The 23,223-nt window shown below is 36.6% G+C and overlaps 1 protein-coding gene across 1 annotated transcript in view; it reads left to right on the top strand.

Moving 5' to 3' along the window:
• CTNNA3 (catenin alpha 3) overlaps nt 1-23,223 on the top strand; it is a 1,343,669-nt gene that overhangs the window by 973,406 nt on the left and 347,040 nt on the right. Inside the window, exon 12 of the mRNA XM_054728624.1 lies at nt 23,021-23,221. Within this exon, the coding sequence (XP_054584599.1) occupies nt 23,021-23,221 (201 nt within the window). The remainder of the gene's footprint in view (nt 1-23,020; nt 23,222-23,223) is intronic.

Genomic DNA, 23,223 nt, shown 5'->3' on the forward strand with positions numbered 1-23,223 from the left:
TTCCTCGGATGTGTCAAGAGCATGAGATATGTGTGCTTACTGCATGCTCATAGAGATAAGAAATAGCAAGGAGAACTTTCTGATTGAAATATATCTCCCATTCCAGCCTATGAATTATATATTCATTTTCAGCTAGGTTACCACACTGTTCTTTTAATGTACTCATTAAACATCAGAATTAGAGTCATTGACATTTTAGTTTGAATTTTTTTAATCCAAACATTGTTTGCCAAGGCCATCTTCACAAAAGAGTAAGAGTATTATTGAAAGAATAAATGAGGAGTGGGAAGAATATTTATATATCAGGAAATTTTTATGTTAAGCCCAGGTAGTATACTTTTAATAGCTTAATAACAATTAAACTTGGAGGTTTGGAAGAAGAGATATTAGAAAATGAAAATTTTTTTAAAAAGTACACTGAAGAGAAGCTTTGTCCACTTTACAGTTTCCCCCCTGATCCTTTGTGCCAGTGAGAATGATCTGGGTGACCCCTCTGTTCTGCGTGATGGACCTTCTATTTTATGATTAAAAGAAGACATATGCTTTATTAAGAGAAAGAAATGGTTGAATGAACTATAATTTTACATTTGAAGAATAAAAAAACATTTTAAAAATGAGAAATGTGAACAAAATGAATTTTAAAAAGTAATTTAAAAGTATTAGAATGGAACGGCAAATAATGAGTGAAAATACTTACTATACGGGAAAGTTGTTAGAGTAGGCTTTTAGCTTCAAACAAATATATGACTAATATCAAAATCACAGCTAATTAAAGAACTAAGAGAGAGAAGGAATATTTAAATATTAGGAGTTATCTAAAAAGCAACAGTGTTCCGAAAGTTTCTTTATTATCCTTCCTGTGATTTATGCTAGGTATTCCTCCCACAGTGTGTGATATTGTATATAAGCAGGTGCATCCATTTGATATTGCACAGGCTGCTCCAAAAGTGGAGTGAGTGGTGAAATAGCAGTAAATGCCAGTGATATATGTTCTTTAGAGGTGGTTTGGGTAGAGTTGAGAGTAGGTAATAAAAATGACGAATTGACTCAAATCTTCCTTTCCTTTTTCTTTCTTTTAAGCACAGTTGTTTAAATTCCCTATATGGTTGGAATACATGCATGTTTAAGAAAGCATTCTGTTTAAAGTAGTTGGGTGTTTTTGCATAATCACATAAAACTGTTAGCTGATATTTAAATTGTTGGAAAGTCAGACCATAGATATTTATTATTATCAGAGGGGTCTTCTAAAGAGTAAATTCACACTTTTTTTTTTTAACAAAACAGAGCAACTTAGTGACTTCTAGATAAATTCCTTTGAAAAATTTTGTTCAGAGAGCTCTTACTAGTAAACCTTAAGAAAACAAAGCATAACACTACAATCTACTTTTTCTATGAGGAAGATGTACAATTATTTCACTGACTAGTCATGGAAACTTATGTATATAATTATTTACAATTGCATGATTATACTAGAGTAGTAACATTAAGAAATGGTTTAAAGTAAAAGCCCTTCAGTCAGACTTTCTGGTTCAACTCCAGCTCTACCATTTATTACTAATATTCAAACTAGGAATAGGTTATATTTACTTTTTTTTCCTTTGAAAAGAATGAGGATAACAGTAATTATTTTTGTGTTATTTATATGATTAAAGGAGATGACTATGTCAACAATATACAGTAAGTGTGCTTTGTAGTGTATAGATAGGGGTTGGCAAAAGTAGGTGTACAGTTGTGAGTACAGTACACAAAACAGTTTATTCTTGTTTTATTATACATTAATTATTGTATTATTTTCCATATGAACAACATATGTGTATGTATATGTCTTCAACATACAAGTACTGAAGATTAAGTTTAAATTATAACTATACTGGTTTTTTCTTCCTACAGTTTCAAGCTTAAATATCCAAATATTGATACAGAAAACAGATTTCCATAGATTTTTAATTTTTCCCTGTCACATTGGAAATCCAGACAACAACAAGCATATAGAACATTTATACTGCATGAGTAGTGGCAAGTGAACTCTTCAATGGGTATGAAACCCCCACAGTATTTTGTATTCCATTCCCATTCTCGGTGGCAATGAAGAGTGCCTAAACATCCTATCTAATAATAGACAAATATGCAAATTGACCATACCTCCAACACACCCACAAGCCACGCCCACCATCCAATCAGAGCGAGTATGCAAATTAACCCAAACCAAGATGGCTACAGCCACAGAGAGCAAGGTTTCCTAGGTAACAGAGGAAGCCAAGCTTTCTGACAGCCGTTGCAGGCCTAAGCCTCCACTCAAGCTACAAAGTTTCAATTATAGAAGGTAAACAAATTCAAACAAATGGCGGCAGAATGGAGCTTGAGAGAGCAGGCCAGGGTTGCCGCGGGCAACAGGGGAAGCAAAGCTTTCTGCACACCCTGGCCGGGCCCACCCGCTTAAGGCAACAAAGTTTCAATTATAACCCCAACCCAAATGGCTGTGGGCCTCAGAGGGAGCCCCAGGCTTGGCTCCACTCCAGGCTACAAAGTTTCAATTGTAGAAGGAAAATAAATTCCAGATACCAGGGCCTCTGCTTGGGTTGCCAGGGGGCGTGGCCGGCCTGCAAACCACCACAGGCCCCTCGCTCAGGCCGCCCCACGCCCCAAGGGAACCCCACCCTGATCCGGGATGCCCTTCAGGGCAAACCAGCTGGCCCCCACCCCTGTACCAGGCCTCTATCCTATCTAATAAAAGAGTAATATGAAGATTGATCATCACTGCAACACACAATATAGCTGCCCCCATGTGGTCAAAGATCCTGCCCCCATGTGGACACAAGATGGCCAGCACAAGATGGCCAGCAGGAGAGGGCAGTTGGGAGGCACCTGGCCTGCAAGGGAGGGCAGTTGAGAGGGACCAAGCCTGCAAGGGAGGGCAGTTGGAGGTGATCAACCCTGCAGGAGAGGGCAGTTAGGGGTGACCAGGCTGGCAGAGGAGGGAAGTTGGGGGCAAACAGGCTGGCAGTAGAGTGGTTAGGGGCAATCAGGAAGGCAGGCAGGCAAGCAGTTGGGAGCCAGCAGTCCTGGATTGTGAGAGGGATGTCCCATATTGGAGAGGGTACAGGCTGGGCTGAGGGACAACTCCCCTCCGTGCACGAATTTTGTGCACCGGGCCTCTAGTAAAGAAATGAAAGAGTAAAGAGCAACTCCTACCTATTTAAAACGGTGATTCTCAAAATGGGAAGCAGCCCTCCTTTGAGGGTCAAGAAGAGGCATACAGTTGGAAAACATCCCTCAGAATTATCCTCAAATGTTCTCAGCTTCTTTTCTGTTTGGATTGGTGGCCCCTAGATATCCTTTTCTTTTTAAAAACATTTTTATTGATTTCAGGGAGGAAAGAAGAGGGAGAGAGAGAGAGAGAGAGAAACATCAGTGATGTGAGAGAATCATTGAACAGTTGCCTCCTACATGCCCCACACTGGGGACTGAGCCCACAACCTGGCCATGTGCCCTGACTGGGAATCCAACCGTGACCTCCTGCTGCTTCATAGGTCAGTACTTAACCACTGAGCCACACCAGCTGGGCACTATCTTTTTTCTTTTTTCTTTTTCTCTTCATGGAGAGATGATACTGCTGCTAGCACTTGCAGAGAAATCTGATTTTGCCTCCCCAAAGCATAATGCTGGATAAATGTCTCATTCTACTGTGTAGTAAAAACTAAGAGTTAAAATGTCTATCTAGGTTGACAAGACAGTCTGAAAACGTGTTACTTTCAATATGTAACCAACACAGAGTAGGTGGTTAGTATGGCTGGGAGGGGCATGTATAACAAATCCAATCACCAATGGTCTTACCAAGAGAGCAGAGCTGTAGCAAATTAGGAAGACTGAAGGTTGAGTTTGAAGTCTGTTTTTTTAAGGAACATCTTGAAACAGAAAAAAAGCACAACCTTGTAAGCCAGTGAGGCACAAAACAGGAACACAGGGCATCTGAGTCCAGTTCATTATGTACCGCTCCAATGTGGAGCGCTGCAAAAGCATAGGAAATACAGATGGGAGTGTTACAAGGAGAAGGCGGGGGGCTTTGGAGAGAATGTTTCAGAGATGTTTATGTGGTTTTGAGTTGGGGGAATGTATGGGAGTTCCTGCACATGACTGGAAAGACGTATTACCTCCTCGAGGAGGTCAAAAAGTAGCAAACCCTTGAAAATAGACACACTGTTAAATCAAGTTAAAATATTACTTAGAGCTCATTCCATTATATATTTCTTTATTTTAAAACAATTCCTTTATTAATTGAAATAATAACAACAAAATTTATTGAGTACATGATATATGCCAGACATCAAGAAAATTATTTAATGTAAATGACATAACTGAGCACCACAGCCCTAGGTTTTGTTTAATGCTGAACATTCTATCAAAATTTTTATTAGCTCTAAAACTAGAGCTGAGTACAAGGAGTGAAACCATGGGTATTTGGCTCAAAAAACTGTTTTTCATCCCTATAAACGTATCAAAATGTGTACAAAGATCCTCATTGGTTCTCCATTATAATAATGTTAAATCCAAATTGGTGATACCATTGAAACATGGTCCTTTAGACAGGTGCCTAACTCTTCCATATGTCACTTACATAATAAGAAAGAGATAGATGTTTACACGATCCCATCAGTTTTAGCCTGGTGGTAGAGCACCACTCCTACTTCCTCCCTCTCTAGTAACCCCACCCTTTGAATGTTCTGCCTCCACCTATTTTTTACAGACATGAATTGTTTTTCTCTAACCACTTTACGTAAATGTATTCATAGGTTGTTCTCTAAAATAACATGTTGTTGCTCTTTGTTTATTATTTTAGTACCTTTTAATTTATATAGTGGTCTCTCAATGGGCCATATCCTTTAAGACAGCCAACACTTCTAAAAAATATTATTACTGTTTACCTTAAAATTAGCAAAGTGCCCAGCACATAGTAGAAATTCAATAAATAATGTACTACGTGTCTAAATGAAGTCAATCAGATAATATTTTACAAATAATATTCCAGGTTCCTGTTAATTGTTATATTAACATATGAATGAATGCACTGAGTATAATTTGCAAAATAATTTATAGAATAAAAATGTAAGAAAAAAATGCCAAGATTCAGTGTCTGTTTAACAATTTTTATTGAGTCATTATTATATTCTTGATGGTCCTTGGTTCTGAAGATTCAATAAATGAGGAAGAAACATTGTTTTTCTTCAAGAAGTTAATATAAAACAGAGAGATAAACAGGTAAACAGAGATATGAACAACCAGAGCATTAATAAACTCTATGCATCTAATCAATAGTTTTCATGATAAAAAAAATGCTAACAATTAAATTAGGTAATGCCTCTTTAATGTTATATAATGTTGGATTGGTGATTATCTTCTTATGTTTCCTGACTTATCAGTAACATTAAATATAGTATGAAATAATAATAGCCAGATGTTTTTAAGATGAATTTTCCTCAGGTACTTCACACTCATTTGAGATGAAATCAGTCACCCTTTAGTTTAGATTGTTTTAATTGCCTCTTTATCTGAACTTCCAAACTGAGTAAACTGTATATACATTGTCAATTGAATTTTTTCATTTTTAGCATTTATCCAAACTATTGGTATCAATAAATGAGTAGTTAATGATAGGGGAAAGGCTTTTTAGGTAGGTAAAAGTCTTTTTGACATTGGTCTAGGCAATAATTTGGTGGCTATCACAAATCATAGGCAACAGAAGCAAAAATATATACATGGGATTGCATCAAACTAAAAATCTTCTCAGCAAAGGAAAGAGTAAAGAGACAGTCTATGAAATGGTAGAAAATATTTGTGAACCACACATCTAATAAGGGAAATAATGAATATTTAAAACATATCAGGATCTCAAACAACTCAATAGCAAGAAAACCAATAACCATATTTAAATATGGTCATATGACCTGAATAAACATTTATCAAGAGAAGATTTACAAATGGCCAACATATATATGAACCTGGAGGATATTATGCTAAGTGCAATAAGCTAGATAGAGAAAAACAAATACAAACTGCATAGGGTCACTTATATGTGGAATCTAAAAAAATAGAAAAAAAATTGAATTCAGAAGCAAAGAGTGGGACAGTGGTTACAAGGGGCTGGTGGGTGGTATATGGGGAGATGTTGGCAAGAGTACAAAGTTGCAATAAGTTTAGAGAGATAATGAACAGGCATGGTGATTATAGTTAACAATACTGTATTGAACACAGAAAAGCTGCTAAGAGAGTAAATTTCTGGTACTCTTATCACACTCAAAAAGTGACAACTATGTGAAGAGATGACCTGTTAATTAGCTTAACTGTAGTAATCATTTTACTACTTATATGTATATAAATCCTCATGTTGTACACCTTAAATATATACGCATTTTATTAAAATATATAAATTAAAAAGATAATAATAAAGAATAATTTTTTTATAATTAAAAATTAGGTAAGTGAACTGATAGGTTGAGCTATTCTATTTACTACTAGAAAAAGAGAAATACTAATTTATGAATGGGACTAACTTGCCAAAGTAAAATAATAATACAAACAATAAATAAAATTTGAATTCTTACTAGATGTTAGATATTGCACTTTTTATATATTTTAATTTAATCTTTACAGCAATCTCAGAGACTATAACCTTATTTACTCCATTTTATTAATGAAGAAACTAACACTTAGGGATATTACTTTTTCCAAGTTTATAGAACTACTAGAGGCCTGGCGCATGAAATTCATGTGCAGGTACAGTCCCTAGGCCTGGTCTGCGATCAGGGCCATCTTCCCTGGCTGCCCGCAGCCAGTCCTGCCCACGCCGCCACCCACCCCCCGGTTCTCCGTTCACCATTGGGCAATCAGAGCCTGCTGGCTGGGAAAGGGACCAAGAGGTGGTTAGTGCGCCTCATAGTGACTGGTCGAACGGTCATTCTGGTCGTTCCGCCATTAGGGTCAATTTCCATATTACCCTTTTATTATATAGGAATGAGTAATGGGGCCAAAAGTATAATCTAGGACTCTGACAATAAAGCTACCTAAATGATCTGTGCTTTAAAGCCTCTTTGTGTCCTCTCGCTGCTTTATGTTCTGACATACCTTCTGATCTTTTCAGAATGTTGGTAGTCTCTGATTTCAAAATATTCCCAGTATTACAAAATATCCCTAGAAGTTCTCAGACAGTAGGTGTCAATCTTGATTCCATGACTGGGTTGTCTAACAGTATGGCACACCCAATTATACTAGTGAGAAATGTTCATTCACAGGGAGGTCAAAGAGTGTATTGAGATTATACGAAGATATTAAAAGAGAAAACAAGCTTCAGAACTTGATAAATCAGCAATAAAATAAAATTAATCTACCAACAAATTTGGATGAGTGAAATGTGTCAACTCAAAGAGCAGAGATAATGAAAAAATTTCATAATGAAAGGTGTTCTTATTAAACCTGGAAAGAAAGAGATAAAACTACAAGAAAATTTTGATTTTGTGGACATATATCTAGTCAGTGGCATGCAGTTACAAGATGGATATAGGAGAGAGATGGAAGTAGATGTGACACACACACACACACACACACACACACACACACACACAACCTGCACAATCATCCACTGACACAAAAAAGGTTGGTAACTAGAGTTTTTAAGTTATATAGAAAAAATTATATAAAATTTACTAATTACTTGATTTTCTAACAGATTATATTGTTTCTCTTTGCTTTGGTTCCCAGAAAACAAACAGCAGATAAATCTGTATGGCATGTATAGTAATTCTATTGAAACTTGTGTTGGTTTATTTGTTTTATTCTTTTCTATTTTCCTTGTGAAGATGTTTTCACCCTTATACATATTAACTCTAATAAGCAATAAAACATATATTCAAATATATATGTATGATTGTGTATACGTGTATGTCTTCAGGATTTTAATTATTTTTAGAGATGTTGTAAATCATTGTTATGTTTAGGAATTTATATTCATAGTTTATTGTTTTAATGAAGAGATAATTTTCACATAAATAATTTATAAACACATGGTATGAACTCATTTTGGTTGAGGCAGACAAGTGGCATTATTAATATCTGGGGAAAATGTGTATTTTTCTTGACACTTGACACCAAATTACATTAAGTAAGATCATATAAAAATTAACCTTTGAAGGACTGAAAGTATAAGTAATATAAGTCCACTATGGGGGAAGCAGTGTCATAAAGCATGATTAGACTAAATTCATCACATATGACTATATTCAGTGAAAATATGATAATTTAGGGCTCATACAGCAATTTTCTTTAGATGATTGCATAAAGTCTATGGTATAGCGGGATAATGAGCAAAGAAATTTTGCATTTTGGCTTCATATTTCTTGATAACAGATGACATTTTGTTAACATTATATCTAAAGTTTCATGTGAATATGAAGTATGAGTATAATAGTCCAATTCTTATATAAATTATTCAATACTATTTTATAATATTGTGTGACAACCCCACTTTTCCATACATGTACCATATGCCAAAATTATGATGCAATGTAGGATCCCATGCATTTGAATTTACTTGACTTTCAAAGTCAAGCTTTGTGTTTATCATTTGGGGTATAACGTCTTACAACTTCTGTGTGTTTTCTTTTTAATTAAAATTATATTGTTTTAAGGGATCAATTTCTTTTTTTAAATGTTGAAAACTCACTAGAGAAAAAGATACTAGAGGCAACCTAAAGCAAGAAAGGTAAATAAATCAGAACCCATGGACACATAGCATTAAGAAAATATTCCTAGCCAATTTTAACTCGGGTGTTTTATTGATGTGTACAATACTATAGGGGGATAAAATTTATGCCAGCTTTCCAAAATGTATGAGGAGAGCACGGGTAATTATAGTTCCTCAAATTTATCATTTTATAGCTATCTTGAAGGAGCAAGGTAGACCGCTGACCCTGAAATAGTGAGATAAAAACCACCGATATGAGTGGAAATTGCTATTTGCAGCTCAACAAACATGATTGTAAAAGGAAATAAAATGGAAAAGGCAACAAAATGAAAATTAAAGAAAAACTAAATTAGACCAGATGTTGTGAATCTGTTTTTCATGCAGAGATGCTTAAATGCAGGGAATGGCCTTCCAGGCAAGGTTGCTGAGATAATAACACTGAATTTGTTCAAGATGGTTTGACTAGATGGTCTGACGGTGGAGATTTAGAACTAAAAGGAGACTAAGCTGTGTAGGTCAACTGGGCTCTTTGCATTAAAAAAAAAGTCTCATGTATTTATTCAAGATCTTGAACAAAGATTATATTTCTCTGGCTTTTTTTTTTTTTTTTTTTTTAGCCTTAGCATAAAAAAACAACAACAGGCACACAACATGTTCTGTTTCACATTTTAATCAATCTTTTAAACAGCTTACCTCCCATTATTACCAGCAGTTGTTATCATGTTACCTTTCTCTCTGATTTTATTATCATGGCCTCATTATAGTGTCTCCACTGGCTTCCCCTACTGTGATCCTTATTATGTGGATGTTTGTTCCGTGTGCTACTGTCTTTCATCATGTTTGAATCTTGGCAAAAATTTTTTTTTTCTAAATACAATACCTTGTAGACTGCACTGGTCTCATGCAATCATTGCAAATGTTGGACATCTGACTGCTATTCATGCCAATTTTCATTCTGGAAGTTTCTGTGTGAGATAAAAACTTGCTCTTGAATGAAGAATTAGGAAATAAAAGAACTATTTTATTTTTAAAATCTTTAAATAGGAAGTTTTAAACTTTTGTGCCTCTTTTTTCTGAAATTGATTCTAGCCTGAACTAAGGTGTCCATACTCAAAGGATATGGATTGTGCTTTGCAAGCCATGAAAGAAGTAACTAAAAACAATGGAAATGTGCAAAGAAAAAATATATAAATAATAAAAAAGTCTAATAAAATAATATTTATATATTGTTTGTAGTATAAAAAACTCTCCCAATAAAGTAGCTTTTGGTAAATGCTTCAGTTTTTATACAGACATCACTTTAGCAATGAGTCCCACAGGTATCAGTTAATTGTGTTTAAAATTTCATAATGGGAGACATCAGAGATTGTTGAACATATATTTATCATTTGGTGAATTGCTCATAAATATTTTTTATCTGTCACAGAAAAATAAAAACAGGTAGCTCTTTTTTTAATTAAGTAGTGCTTCCACAGCATTCGCATTAACTAGGTCCATTTGCAAGTTGTTAATACATGTAATCAACTCTAAATATCACTTTCATACGGATACACAACTTATAATTAAGGTGAAAAACTTTATAATCATTCTCTTGAAATTTTAATTCATGACAATTTCCTTTAGTGATCTCCATACTTTTAAAATAAAGTTTAGTGAACTGCACTGTTAGTTTTTCCTGCCTAAATACATCCTATGTATTTTAGAAAAAAATTATTTACATACTAGAGGCGCGGTGCATGGATTTGTGCACTGGTGGGGTCCCTCGGCCTGGCCTGTGGCCTCTTGCAATCCGGGACCTCTCGAGGGATGTCAGACTGCTGGTTTTAGCTCGGTCCCCACAGGCCAGGCCAAGGGACCCCCAGCGGTGCACAAATCTGTGCACTGGGCCTCTAGTCTATACTAATAATAGCCTAGGGCTGTCATGACCTAAATGACCAGAGGGATGACCAGTCACCAGGAAGTGCATGGAGCACCTCTTGGTCCCTCCACTGCAGCCCACAGGCTCCTATCACAGCAAGGCTGGTGGCAGGCAGGTGGGCATGGTGGTGGGGGGGAGGGGTGGGTGTGAAGAGGCAGGCGTAACAGCTGCAGATCAGGCCCAGAGAGAGACCTGGAGAGAGAGGCAGGGCCTGATCAGCAGCTGCCTTGGATTCGGGTGAGGCCTGGAGAAAGAGAGAGGTGGGGCCTGATCAGCAGCTGCTGCAGAGGCTGTGGATCAGGCCCGAGATAGGCCCGGAGAGAAAGGCAGCTGTCATCAGGGCCATTCTGGATTTCTCAGAAGAGCCAATGGCTGCCTAGGAGGCAGAGCTTTTGATGCTGACTGGCATAGAAACTGACCAATAAAAACCTAATCTGGGTGAACTGTGAAGGCAGAACCTAAGGTGGGGGCTCAGGAGGGGTTTTGAGGCAACAGCTGTTTGGTGTAAGGCATAAGAAAGCAGTTCAGTTTTTTAATAACCAGTTTGGCAGTATAGTGCGTATGGCTGGCTGTCAGTCCAGATATAGGGATTATATATTTTTGTCTGCCAAGAGCATCTCCTCCTGCTGAAAAAGGCTTTCCCCCCTGCATTTAAACAATCCTATCCTATATAATCTATCTATACTAATAAAAGGGTAATTAATATGCTAATTAGACTGGGTCAACTGGCCATCTTCTGGACATCTGACTTCTTTCTGGACAAAGCCATGGTGGTGGGGGCTGAGGCAGAGGCAGTTAGGGGTGATCAGGCCAGCAGGGGAGGGCAGTTGGGGGCGAGATCAGGCTGGCAGGGGGTTAGGGGCAATCAGGCCAGCAGGGGAGGGCTGCTGGGGGTGACCAGGCCAGCAGGGAAGGGCAGTTGAGGGCCATCAGGCCAGCAGGGGAGGGCAGTTGGGGGCAACCAGGCCAGCTGGGGATAGCAGCTAGGGGGCGACCAGGCTGGTGGTGGTGGTGGGAGTTGGGGGTGACCAGGCTGGCAAGGGAGCAGTTAGGAGTGATCAGAAGGCAGGCAGAGTGGTTAGGGGCAATCAGGCAGGCAGGCAGGTGAGCAGTTAGGAGCCAGCTGTCCCAGATTGCAAGAGGGATGTCTGACTGCCGATTTAGGCCTGATTTCATAGGGATCGGGCCTAAACCGGCAGTTGGACATCCCCCAAGGGGTCCCCAATTGGAGAGGGTGCTGGCTGGGTTGAGGGAACCCCCCCATGCACAAATTTCATGCACCGGGCCTCTAGTAAGCATATAAGATCTTTGATTAATCTCTTCCCACCCTCCTGCCTCCCCTCTTCCCTCTGAGATTCATCAGTCTATTCCATGTTTCCATACCTGTGCGTTGAGCATTTGCTGCCTGGTGGTCAGTGCACATCACAGCTACCGGTCGAATGGTCACTTAAGCTTTTATATATAGAAATAACCAAAAGAGATATTTACTATCCTTTTATCTGAATAAATCCATGTTTATTTAATAAAATTTTGATTCCTTTGTATGTTTTCAGAGTTAGATTAGAAAATGAGTAACAGTATAAAAATACATAGAGCATCAGGTAAAAGTGAATTTTTCAGAGAAAAATTGCTAATGATTGATGAAATTAGCATCTAGAGGCAGTTAGGGGTGATCAGGCCAGCAAGGGAGGGCAGAGGTTGTAGAATGACTGAGAAGGATCTATTAGAGAATCTTCTAGAGAGGTTTGTGAAAATGTCAGGAGAAACTCCATGGGAAGGTAAAAGATAAGCACAGGCAATAGAAATTTGAGTTGGGATGAAGTATATTGAGTTCCCTGGAAGGATTGTTCCTATATATTTTAAGCAGTGTCTTTTACCATTCACTTTTTAATCATCCTTCGATTTTGCTCTATAATTACATATAGTTTTGTAGGGACTTCCATATTTTTAGAAACAGTCATGTTGATCCATAATATTTTGTGAATGACACTGATTTGAGACTAAGAAATCATACCTTGAAATTGCTTTTAACCTCATGGACCTCTTTGTCATTTGTGTGGCAAATTCCAGATATTGATAGGTTCCTTGAAAGTATCACTTATGAGACCAAGAAAGAAAATTCATCTACTGGAGAGAGACTACTCTGAAATTTTTTACATCTGAGAACAAAATTAAGGGAAAAATAAATTTCTATGAAAGGACAATATGACTGAGTTTAAAATAAATTCATTGACTGAGGAAATGAACTTCCCTAAGGCATCTATCTAATAACAGTTTTGCCCTTTTTAATTGTTAGCCTTTCTTTTCATGTATAGAGATATTGTATTTTAGAAGGAAATTGAAATAATTGAACTGCATACTTAATGTTGTGGGGAAACAAAAGATAAATAAAATTTTCCAGGTTATAAACAACTCGTTTATTCCTAATTTTATCCGTTCATTTAAAATTTTATGTATTTTATTCTTTGGGGTTTCTGTTTTACTATATGTATCATATACCTCAACATGTCACTTAAAATAGTGCCATGATTTTCTTTCTTTTTTTAAAAAAAGATGATTTTAATGATTTTTTTTTTTTTTTTTGAGAGAGAGAGGGAGGGAGAAGGAGAAACAGAAACATCAATGCAAGAGAAACATTGATCTGCTGCCTCCTGAACACTCTACAGTGGATTGAGCCTGCAACCTGGGCATGTGCCCTGAGTGAGAATGTAACTGTGACTTCTCGATTCCTGGATTGATGCTCAACCAATGAGCCACACCAGGATTTTTTTTTTTTAATTCCTGTGCCCCAAAATACAAATTTTTGTAATTCAACACCCAAGTTATTCTGTATTTTCAATCCTAAACAAGGAATAGCACCCAAGCAAATACCAACTATTTTTTACAAGAGTTTTCAGCAACAGAAGCATTCAACATTAGCTTCCAGTGTGCGAAATTGAATGGTTTTATTGCTTAATATGGGAGAATTGCTCACTACTGTCTGTTCCTGCTGACAGTCCTGATGTTCACTCTGGTAATATCCTCAAAGCTATTTCTTTAAAACTCAGGGCTTTGATATTAGATGTTAATAGGTTCTTGGTCTATGGGAGAGGAAGCAATGAGACAATTAACATGGAAAAGCTCAGTCAAAGAAAAGTCAAAGGCTGCATGAGAATGACTAAGATTTGGTTTATTTTTTCTGTTTATTTGTCAAGATAAGGACAGCATAAAATGTTCTGTTGCCATAGACTTACTCCTACACCATAATAGTAAAAAGTGAGGCATAAAACTTCGTTAATTTTTTCTTCTATGACCATCTCTCCAGTGACATCTCTAGAATGCTGTAGGTTTCCTTTGGCTATGTTGGCTCCATTCAGATCCAGAATTTACTAGAGTGCTGTTCTTGAGAGCTTTGTATAATTAAAAATAACTTCCTAACTTTTTAATTTGCATGCTCAATTAAAATTAGTGTGGAAACTTTATATATATATATATATATATATATATATATATATATATGGATAATTGGTGTCTGTCTGACCAGTTGCTATGACATGTACTGACCACCAGGGGGCAGACGCCCAACGCAGGAGCTGCTGTGATGCGCAATGGCCATTTACAGAGAAATGGCACCATGGACCTGGTGCCCACAAAGCAAGTGGGACACAGGCCCCGCCACCACCCTGGAGCTACAGCTCACCAAATCACAGCTGAGACCCCATGGCGCAAAATGCGGCTCACAGCCCAGCCCAGAAAGGGTCGCTGTGGATGCTGGGTAATGACATCACGTAGCAACGCCTGGCTTCCTCTCCCTAGTGACTAGTCTCCTTGCAGTTTCTTCAGCCTAGGAATACAACTTGCTTTATAGCCAGGTGGAAACATTTTATACTTTAACCAAATGTCTGTGAAGCATTTTTCTGTGCCTCATCTCATTTGATTCTCACAGAAGTCCTGGAGTAGGTATACAGGAGAGTCAGTGGAATCCTCTTTTCATTAGCTGGAAAACCGAGATTTAGAAAGCTTAGAAACTTGACCCGACTGAAAAGAACTAAGAAATGGTGGACCTTGAAAATGACTTCAGGTTTTTTCACTGCGCAGAATATAATCAAACACTGCTGCAGTTAAATATTTTACCCTTTGTTCTCCCTGCATGATCTACAATAATAATCTGCTTCATGTTGATATTTATTGCTATGTTGCTGACAATTACCTGAAAGAGAAGTGAGAAGTTGGGGTGCTTCACTGGGCTGGAAAAGGTTTAGCTAAATCAGAAAGCAGGTCTAATTAAGCAAGTTTATTTATTCTAAATATATATATTTATTCTAAATACACACACACACACACACACACACACACACACACACACACACTGAGTGGCCAGATTATTATGACCACCCCATCAGTACTTCATTGGGCCACCTTTTGCCTTCAATACTGCAGTGATTCTTCTTGGCATTGACTCCATAAGATGTTGAAAGGTGATGCAAGGAATCTGACACCATGCCTGATGAATAGCACTGTCCAGTTCTGTGAGATTTGATGGTTGTGGAACCAGCTGCCTGATGGCTCTTTTAAATTTGTCCCACAAATGCTCAATTGGATTGAGATCTGGTGATTGTGGGGGCCACCTAAGCAAGGTACAGTCTCCCTCATGTTCTTGAAAGCACTCCTGCACAATACGAGCACCGTGGCATGGCGCATTGTCTTGTTGGAAGAAGCCATCTCCATTGGGATACGCCATCAACATGATAGGATGATCTTGATCAGCAACAGTACTTAGGTATGTTGTGCTATTCAGACGTTGTTCCACATGAATTAAAGGGCCCAAATCATGCCAGGAAAACATGCCCCAAACCCATAGCACTGCCCCCACCAGCTTGAAGGGTTGTACTCATGCATGTGGGGTGCATGCTTTCATGCTGTTTCCACGAAATTCTCACTCTGCCTTCTGCATGATGCAACTGGAAATGTGATTCATCGGACCACATGACTTTTTCCAATGCTCAACTGTCGAATCCTTGTGTTCCTGTGCTAATTGGAGATGTTTTATCTTGGTAACTGCAGACAGCAAAGGTGTTCGAAAAGGCCTTTGGCTTCCATATCCCATATGATGCAGTGTATGGCTAATTTGCCTACAAATGTCAGATGGTATATAAAAGACTAAATTGACTCACGCATGAGCGATACATATAAAGCTCTTGCTGGCGTCAATCACACACGTGTGTTTAGATCTGTCATTGTCGATAGTGAATTTGGTTGACACTCTATAGAGAAAGGGCGAATAGTGATATTAAAGTATTTCTTCTAATTAATTTCCTTTCAATGTGCACAAATTTGTGCACCAGGCCACTAGTATAATTATATAGATCTTTTGCACAACTTTATAAACTTTAGAAAATTTTTAGCCTACAAGGTATCTTTTTTAACTAAACATCACATATCATCTGTATATCTTCTTTGTTGATGTTTCTGCTCAGATATTTTGCTTATATTAACTGAGTTTATTGTTTTCTTACTATTGAGTTTTAAGATTTTTTTTTGTATATTTTGGACACCAGCCCTTTATTAGGTGTGTTTTAGAAATATTCTTTTTCCAGGTCCGTTGCTTGTCTTTTCATTCTCTTGAGCAGAAGTCTTTTTTGTTTGCTTTTCTGTTTATTTATTTGTTGGGTTTTGTTTTTTATGAAGTCCCTAGTTTTCATTTTTTTCTTTCATTACTTATGCTTTCAGTGTTGAATTTAGAAAATCACTTTCAAATTCAAGGTTATCTAAAATATTTTCCAAGGAGCTTTATAGTTTTGCCTTTTACATTTAGGTCTATGATTCCACGTGCAGTTTTTGCTTTACACTTTTTCACATGGGTAGAAATAAAATACTTGGAATATTAGTAGCTTCTAAGCCAAAGCACACAGTCAAAGAATAATTTCCAAGGTGAAAGCAAGACTTTTGGAAATTTAAGGTGAGCATGTGTCAAAATTCATTGTTAATAGCCACCAAGATAATAATGCTTGTTAAGAAGAATTGGATAAAGAAAGAATGGTTAAATAAAATTTCTAATTTAGAAACAAAACTGATAAATGTCCTACAGAACAATAAAAATGTAACCTTTGGAATGATCTTTTCTATAAAAATCATTCCATCTCTACCATATAAAAATTCATTTGCATTTCTATGTGACAAGACTCATTTACAGGCTATCAGTTTTAAGAACAAAATGAGCATCTACTCCTACAGAATTGTAAAATATTCTAACCTGCATTAAATAGCAAGTGGGACAAAGGTTCATACTCCTGGAGAATTCGATATCTGCCAGGTAGGGCTGATTCAAAGTGTCTTCCCAACAGCACGTGCAAAAGATAAGCAATTGTACCTTTGGTCTATTTCTGAGCTTTTGATAAAATTTCTTAACTACTTCACAGAAGAACCTGTTATTAGAGCTTATGTAAGACCTACTGAAAGAAATATGAAGGCTTCAGTTATTGTCTTTTTGTGGTTTTTATTTCTATAGATTTGTGTCTGCATAAGTACTATAGAGTTCCTATACGTATGGGTTGGAAAAGAACCAGTTTGGTAATAGAAATCTTGAACTTTATTTTTCTTTGGATCATTGTCATAAATAGGTCGGGAGAGTTTGAGCTGATTAAAGTCCAATGAAGAATAAAAAGCTTATAGTGCCGGGAAACTGGGTAAACTTTTGGGATAAAGGTTAATAAAACTTAATTAAAATGATCAAATAATTATAATTTTGACTATTGTATTTTGGGAAGATTAAAAGACAATGAAAGAAATAATTCTTTCTGTTTACTAGCTTGTAAACCCTTTGCAGACAGATATTTTGCTTTATCTTTGATATCATTTACATTTTCTAACACATAGTGTTACTTAGGTTCAGAAGAGGAAACAGGAAAAATTTTAATGATGTCAAAAAGGGATGATGAATATTAGCAAAGTTTTACATTAGCTACATGCATGCTCTTATTCTCAAAATAGCACTTGCTGAGATTTTTATGTAGAAGGCTATCAGTTAATTTGGAGACTTATCATCATGATCAATTATTGGCAAATAAATTTTGACCACCTTTAAGTAGATACACAAAATTGACTTATAGAGTGGTGTATTCCATTTGCTTTTTTGTTTAATGTTGGTTTGTTTTTTGGTAAAAGAGAAAGAAAAATTAGTATATGTTTGTTTTTATTTACTGAACATTGGTGTAGTTGCCTATGTTGAGTAGTTCAGTTGACCTGATACACCAAGGTTGCGTTTTGATCCCTGGTCAGGGTACATACAAGAATCAACCAATGAATGTACAAATATGTAGAACAATAAATCAATGTCTCTCTGTCTCTAAAAATCAACAATATTTTTTAAATAATTAAATTTACACTTATAGATCCAGGTGTGCAAAAATAGAAATTTATTTTCTTAGAATTAAATTAGCTTAACTGCATGTTTGCCAGATGAAGGGGACCGGGCAATAGGTGAAAAAGAGCAAATGATTAAGATATACTAGTTGCCAGTCATAGAAAACAGTAAGGGAGATGTAAAGTACACCATAGGGAATATAGTCAGTCTATATATATAAAAGCCTAAGTGACCATCGCAACCGAATGGACAACAGAACAGGCTGTGTGGCAGCAACAGAGGTGTGATGGGGGCATCACCTTCCCCTGATCGCCCGGTTGCCTCCTGGACTGTGAGAGAGGGCAGGTCAGGCTGAGGGAGCCCCCTTCCAGTGCATGAATTTTCATGCGCAGGGCCTCTAGTATTATAATAACTATGTATGGTATCAAATGAGTACTGGACTTATCAGGGTGATCACTTTGTAAGGTATATAAATGTCTAATCACTATGTTGTACTGGTATACCTGAAATTAACATATGTCAACTTCAACTGAAAAAATTTAATCAATTATCTTAACTCTCTGAGCTCATATATAATCGATAGCTAACCTTTAATCTTGCCAATTTAAGAAACTCAGACTCTTTGGCTTATAACTCAGTACCTTTAGAAAAAATAAGTTTCTGCATTGGCTGGATTTTATTTCTTTTCTACTTTTCCTGAGACTAATTCTAATTCTAATTGTGGAAAACTAAAAAATTAAGAAAAGAATCACACACAAAAAAACTGAAGGCATTTCAAATCTCATTGTGTTAATACCTGCTACAGTGACCAAAGTTGGAGTTACTCAGAGGAAGTTTGCAACAAATGAAATTTCTTTTACTCAAGATCAATATGTCTCCCTGCTTATTACTATTTTCAACATTAAAAAATCACCCTTTGCATTTCAGAATAGCTATAAAGTGATTGATAGAGATTGCTAGTAGTTAGCAATTCTTTGCTCTTAAAATAATGCACTTTAGGATTTTCAGTAACACCAGGACACCCCACCACTCACCCCAAATCAAATGTTAACTCACACTCTGAAACTATTAATAAAGACAAGTCTTCAATCAGTTCTTCAAAGCATGTGATATTCTAAATGTGCTTATTCTATAATAACATTTTCTCTCATTTTAAAAATGATGTAATTGTTGAGTCCAAGTGCATCTACAGTTGAGAAAAAAATAAATTGGAGGTAGAGCTTCTAATAATTTTGTTACATCTGTCTAATAATTTATCGTAGTCCATCAGCAAAGTCTTAAGAGATACACCAGTAAGGAGTTTTATACAAGGTATTTGTTGTTTTATTTTCATTTTTTCCCTTAGAGGTGTAAGGTTATATAACTAGGCATAAAAACTCAAGCTATCATGAAGGACTTTTTAGCTACCTAAATTCACCTGAAATATGAGTAAAAAAGAAATACTTGTTTTTAGGAAATTAGTTTAATGTTTAATTATTGTGCATATGTGGGAGGTGCCCAACATTTTTATTTTCTTTTTCTGGCACTCTATGTTTAGAATTTTGTGCAAATAATTGTTGCTGGCATTTTTTGAAACATTCAGGGTAATAGGAAAGTGTCACAATCATGGAAACTTTGCAAACTTTCCTAATACTTTTATGCTATATTTAATCTTAGTGATTCAAAAGATCATTTAGTCATCATCTCCAGCATACTCAATATATCTGCTTATGATAAAGTCTGGTTATATGCTTCTTGCCCCACATTTCATCTTCTATTTTTCATATTGTGTGTGTGTTCCTGTAGGACTTTTATTTCTATATCTCACCTTGCCTATAGAATGCTTCCACATGACTAATTAACACTATGGCTGCTGATTGTGTTGCTCAGTCTGAAGTAATAACCACACACACTTCTATAAGACCAATATAAAAAGAACAAAAACAATCCCTGCTATGTTTTTATCCTCTGGTTCAAATAATAAAATAAATTGCTGAGCATGTATATAATTTTTTCTATAGAAGAGGTAAACAATCAATTTATGGTTATTGAATATTCTTTGTATACCTTTTCCAGTGTAAAATTCACCAGAAAAAGAATAGTTTGTGACAGATATGATTTCACCTTTAATTAAACAGAAATTACATAGTTTATAAGGCAATTAATCTTCCAAGAATGAGCATTGTGGTTTTTTTCCCCCTAAGTATCTTTTCACTTTTATAGGACTGAGCAAAAATAACGCTGCAACCTAAAATTAAGCACCTTAATTTATCGTTAACCAATGTTGTACTTATTAAAAAATAAAAAACAACTTTCCAACATACTTGGGAAATAACAGTTTCTTAATGTATCATTAAAGTGCACATCTGTAGACTTTTAAAAAACTCGTGATTGTTATGCCTCCCACATTTAAACTTGTACTTCAGTTCCAGGGGAAATATGATGGTAATGATACCCAGGCACTTTCTGTTGAGAAGGGATCCTGCCTGGATTTATTATATGCCTTAATGACACATTCATAACTGAATGCTGCTGATTAGGTTAAATTAGAATGAATTTATAACAATGGTTTTCAGTGTTTAATCTTTTTCAAGTAAATGACCTGGCTGTCCTTGATATGGGTCAAATTGACTATTTAAGGTCACAGAAATATGTCTACTTATGTACATAGCCCATGATTTAGGATGTAGACAAAATAATTTACTGTTCTCAGACGTGTATTATTAGAGGAATTCATTCATTCAACAAACATTCTTGTTAGTTTAACAGGAGCCTTGTATTATATTAGAGACTAGATAGGCTACTCCAAGTAACAAGATAAAATTACTGTACTCCTATATATTCCATAGTGTAGTAAAGAGATATTTTCACGAGTACATCATTAAAACATGAAAAAAAAAAAAAAAGATCTAACGGAAACATATAGACTGTGTCATGGGAATCCCAAACAACTTGGAACAAAATTTGTCTTGTAAGTCAGCATGAATTTTCTGAGGAAGGAACATTTTACTAGTATTTTGAAAGAATAGTAGAAGTTGATGAATCAGACCAAAAGGGATTCATAGTTGTGATATTATGATTTATAATAGAAAATATATATTTGGTATTCATCCCATTTCGGATACAGAGCTCCTAAAATCCTTGGACTTTGCTAAGTGCTGAAAGCCTTGAGGTTTCTTTTCTTATGTTAATGAGATGACAGTGGACTGAGGATGGGGGCTTGTTGCCTGAGGAACCAACCTTGGAGAGGTGGAGAGGAGGGGCTGGAGGCTGAATTAATCCTATCTGTGTAGTGAAGCCTCCATAGGGAAAAAAGAAAAAGACTGCATTCAGAGAGCTTCTGTGTTGGGGAAGGAGATGTGGGGAAAGTGGTGTGGCTGGAGAGGGTGTGGAAACTCCATACTCTCTCCTTATACTTTGGCCTATGCATCTTCCATTTGACTGTACCTGAGTTATAAAAGTTAAATCTAATAAGTAAAATGTTTCTCTGTGAGATGCTTTAACAAGTCAGTAAAACCCAAGGAGGGAGTGATGGGAATCTCTGATTTACAGCTAGACAGAAGTATAGGTAACAAACTGGGCTTGGGACTGGGGTCTGAAGTAAAGGGTGGAGGAAGTCTTGTGGAAGCTGATGCTATCTCTGGTAGAGAGTGTCAGGACGGAGTTGAATTGTAGGACACCCAGGTGGTGTCCAGAAAATTGCTTGTTGGAGTTTGGAACCCCCCCTATGCCCCCGCCACCACCACCACCACACACACACACACACACACACACACACACACACACACACACAGAAATTGGGTCCAGAAAAGAAAAAGAACATCTATCTAGGTCAAGACTCTAATATGCCCATAGGAACAGAGGCATTTAAGAACATGGTGAACTTGGGAAATCATAAAATAAATATGACTAAAGCATAAGAGGCCTAGAGAGGAATGATAGTCATCAGGTCTCAGAAAGTCACCAGGGACCATATTATTTGGTCTTTGGGATTTTATGCTCTACCCATTACAAGAAAGGTATGACGCTGCAAAGAAATAGCTTTGTGAATGCCTGTCCTCTGGGGGAAGGGTGGAAGTTAACAATATGGTCTGAAATTAGAAAGGCCTTTTTGTTGTAGTTGTTTTCTAGCATGTTTTTAAGTGATAGAGTCCTTAAGGATTTTGAGTGGGGATTCATTTGAATATGCTAAGAGCCAAACACTAATTCTTTTAGTATTCTTTTAATTTCTTACAAATATTGCCCAGGCTTGATGATATTCCCCATATTTGCTCAGTTTCTCTCATTAATTTTATTGGGAATATTAATCACTTTATAGACAATGAAAACAGTGCTATCCTAAGAAGTCTGCTGTCTTCATGCCCTCATCATGCAAAGAGGGAAGGAGCAGTGGAGGTCAGGAGACACTCTTCAGAGTGGGCAACTTTCTCAGGGATTCTCTTGCCTCAAGTCAGTCTTTTCAAAGCCCCCTTTTTACCTAAGTGTTTTCACAGACTTAGTGAGGTTGCTGCTTTACAATTTAAAAATTATATATTTCATATGTTTGTTATTTATAAATTTTAAGATTTCTGTAATTGTGCTAAATTTCATTGTACATCAATGAAGATTAGTTGAATAGAACTCCATAGTTTTATTTTGCTATATATTTAGGACAACTGAAATTTTTAAAGAGTTTTATAACCTCTATACTGTTGCTTTTAATCAGAATTAAGTATTCTATTTTTACACATTTTCTTTTTTTTTTTAATCCAGAAACTCCTTAATTTCCACCTACAAAGCACTCAAGTCTAAAATCTAATCTACTGGAACTAGAACCTAAAATAATACATATAATCTATAAAAATTGCTGATAAAAATGTAAAATTCTGTATTTTACAAATTTTGCTGTTAAAGAGATAGGAGCAAAATTATGTCTGTATTTTTCCTTCCCGATTGTCCCTGTCCTCCAACGTGCGTCACATCTGAAGTCAGAAGTTAAATTATAATATGCTAGATTTGTGTGATTAAAGAAATACTGACAAAATTATTTTGATCTGTTTACTTACAGAGAGCCACATCTTAGAAGATGTCAACAAATGTATCATAGCCCTGAGAGACCAGGACGCTGACAATTTAGACCGAGCTGCCGGTGCTATCAGAGGACGGGCAGCGAGAGTGGCTCACATTGTCACAGGGGAAATGGACAGCTACGAGCCAGGCGCTTACACTGAAGGTGTGATGAGAAACGTTAACTTCCTTACAAACACTGGT

The sequence above is a fragment of the Eptesicus fuscus genome, chromosome 17 (assembly GCF_027574615.1).
Source record: "Eptesicus fuscus isolate TK198812 chromosome 17, DD_ASM_mEF_20220401, whole genome shotgun sequence".
Classification (NCBI taxonomy): Eukaryota; Metazoa; Chordata; class Mammalia; order Chiroptera; family Vespertilionidae; genus Eptesicus; species Eptesicus fuscus.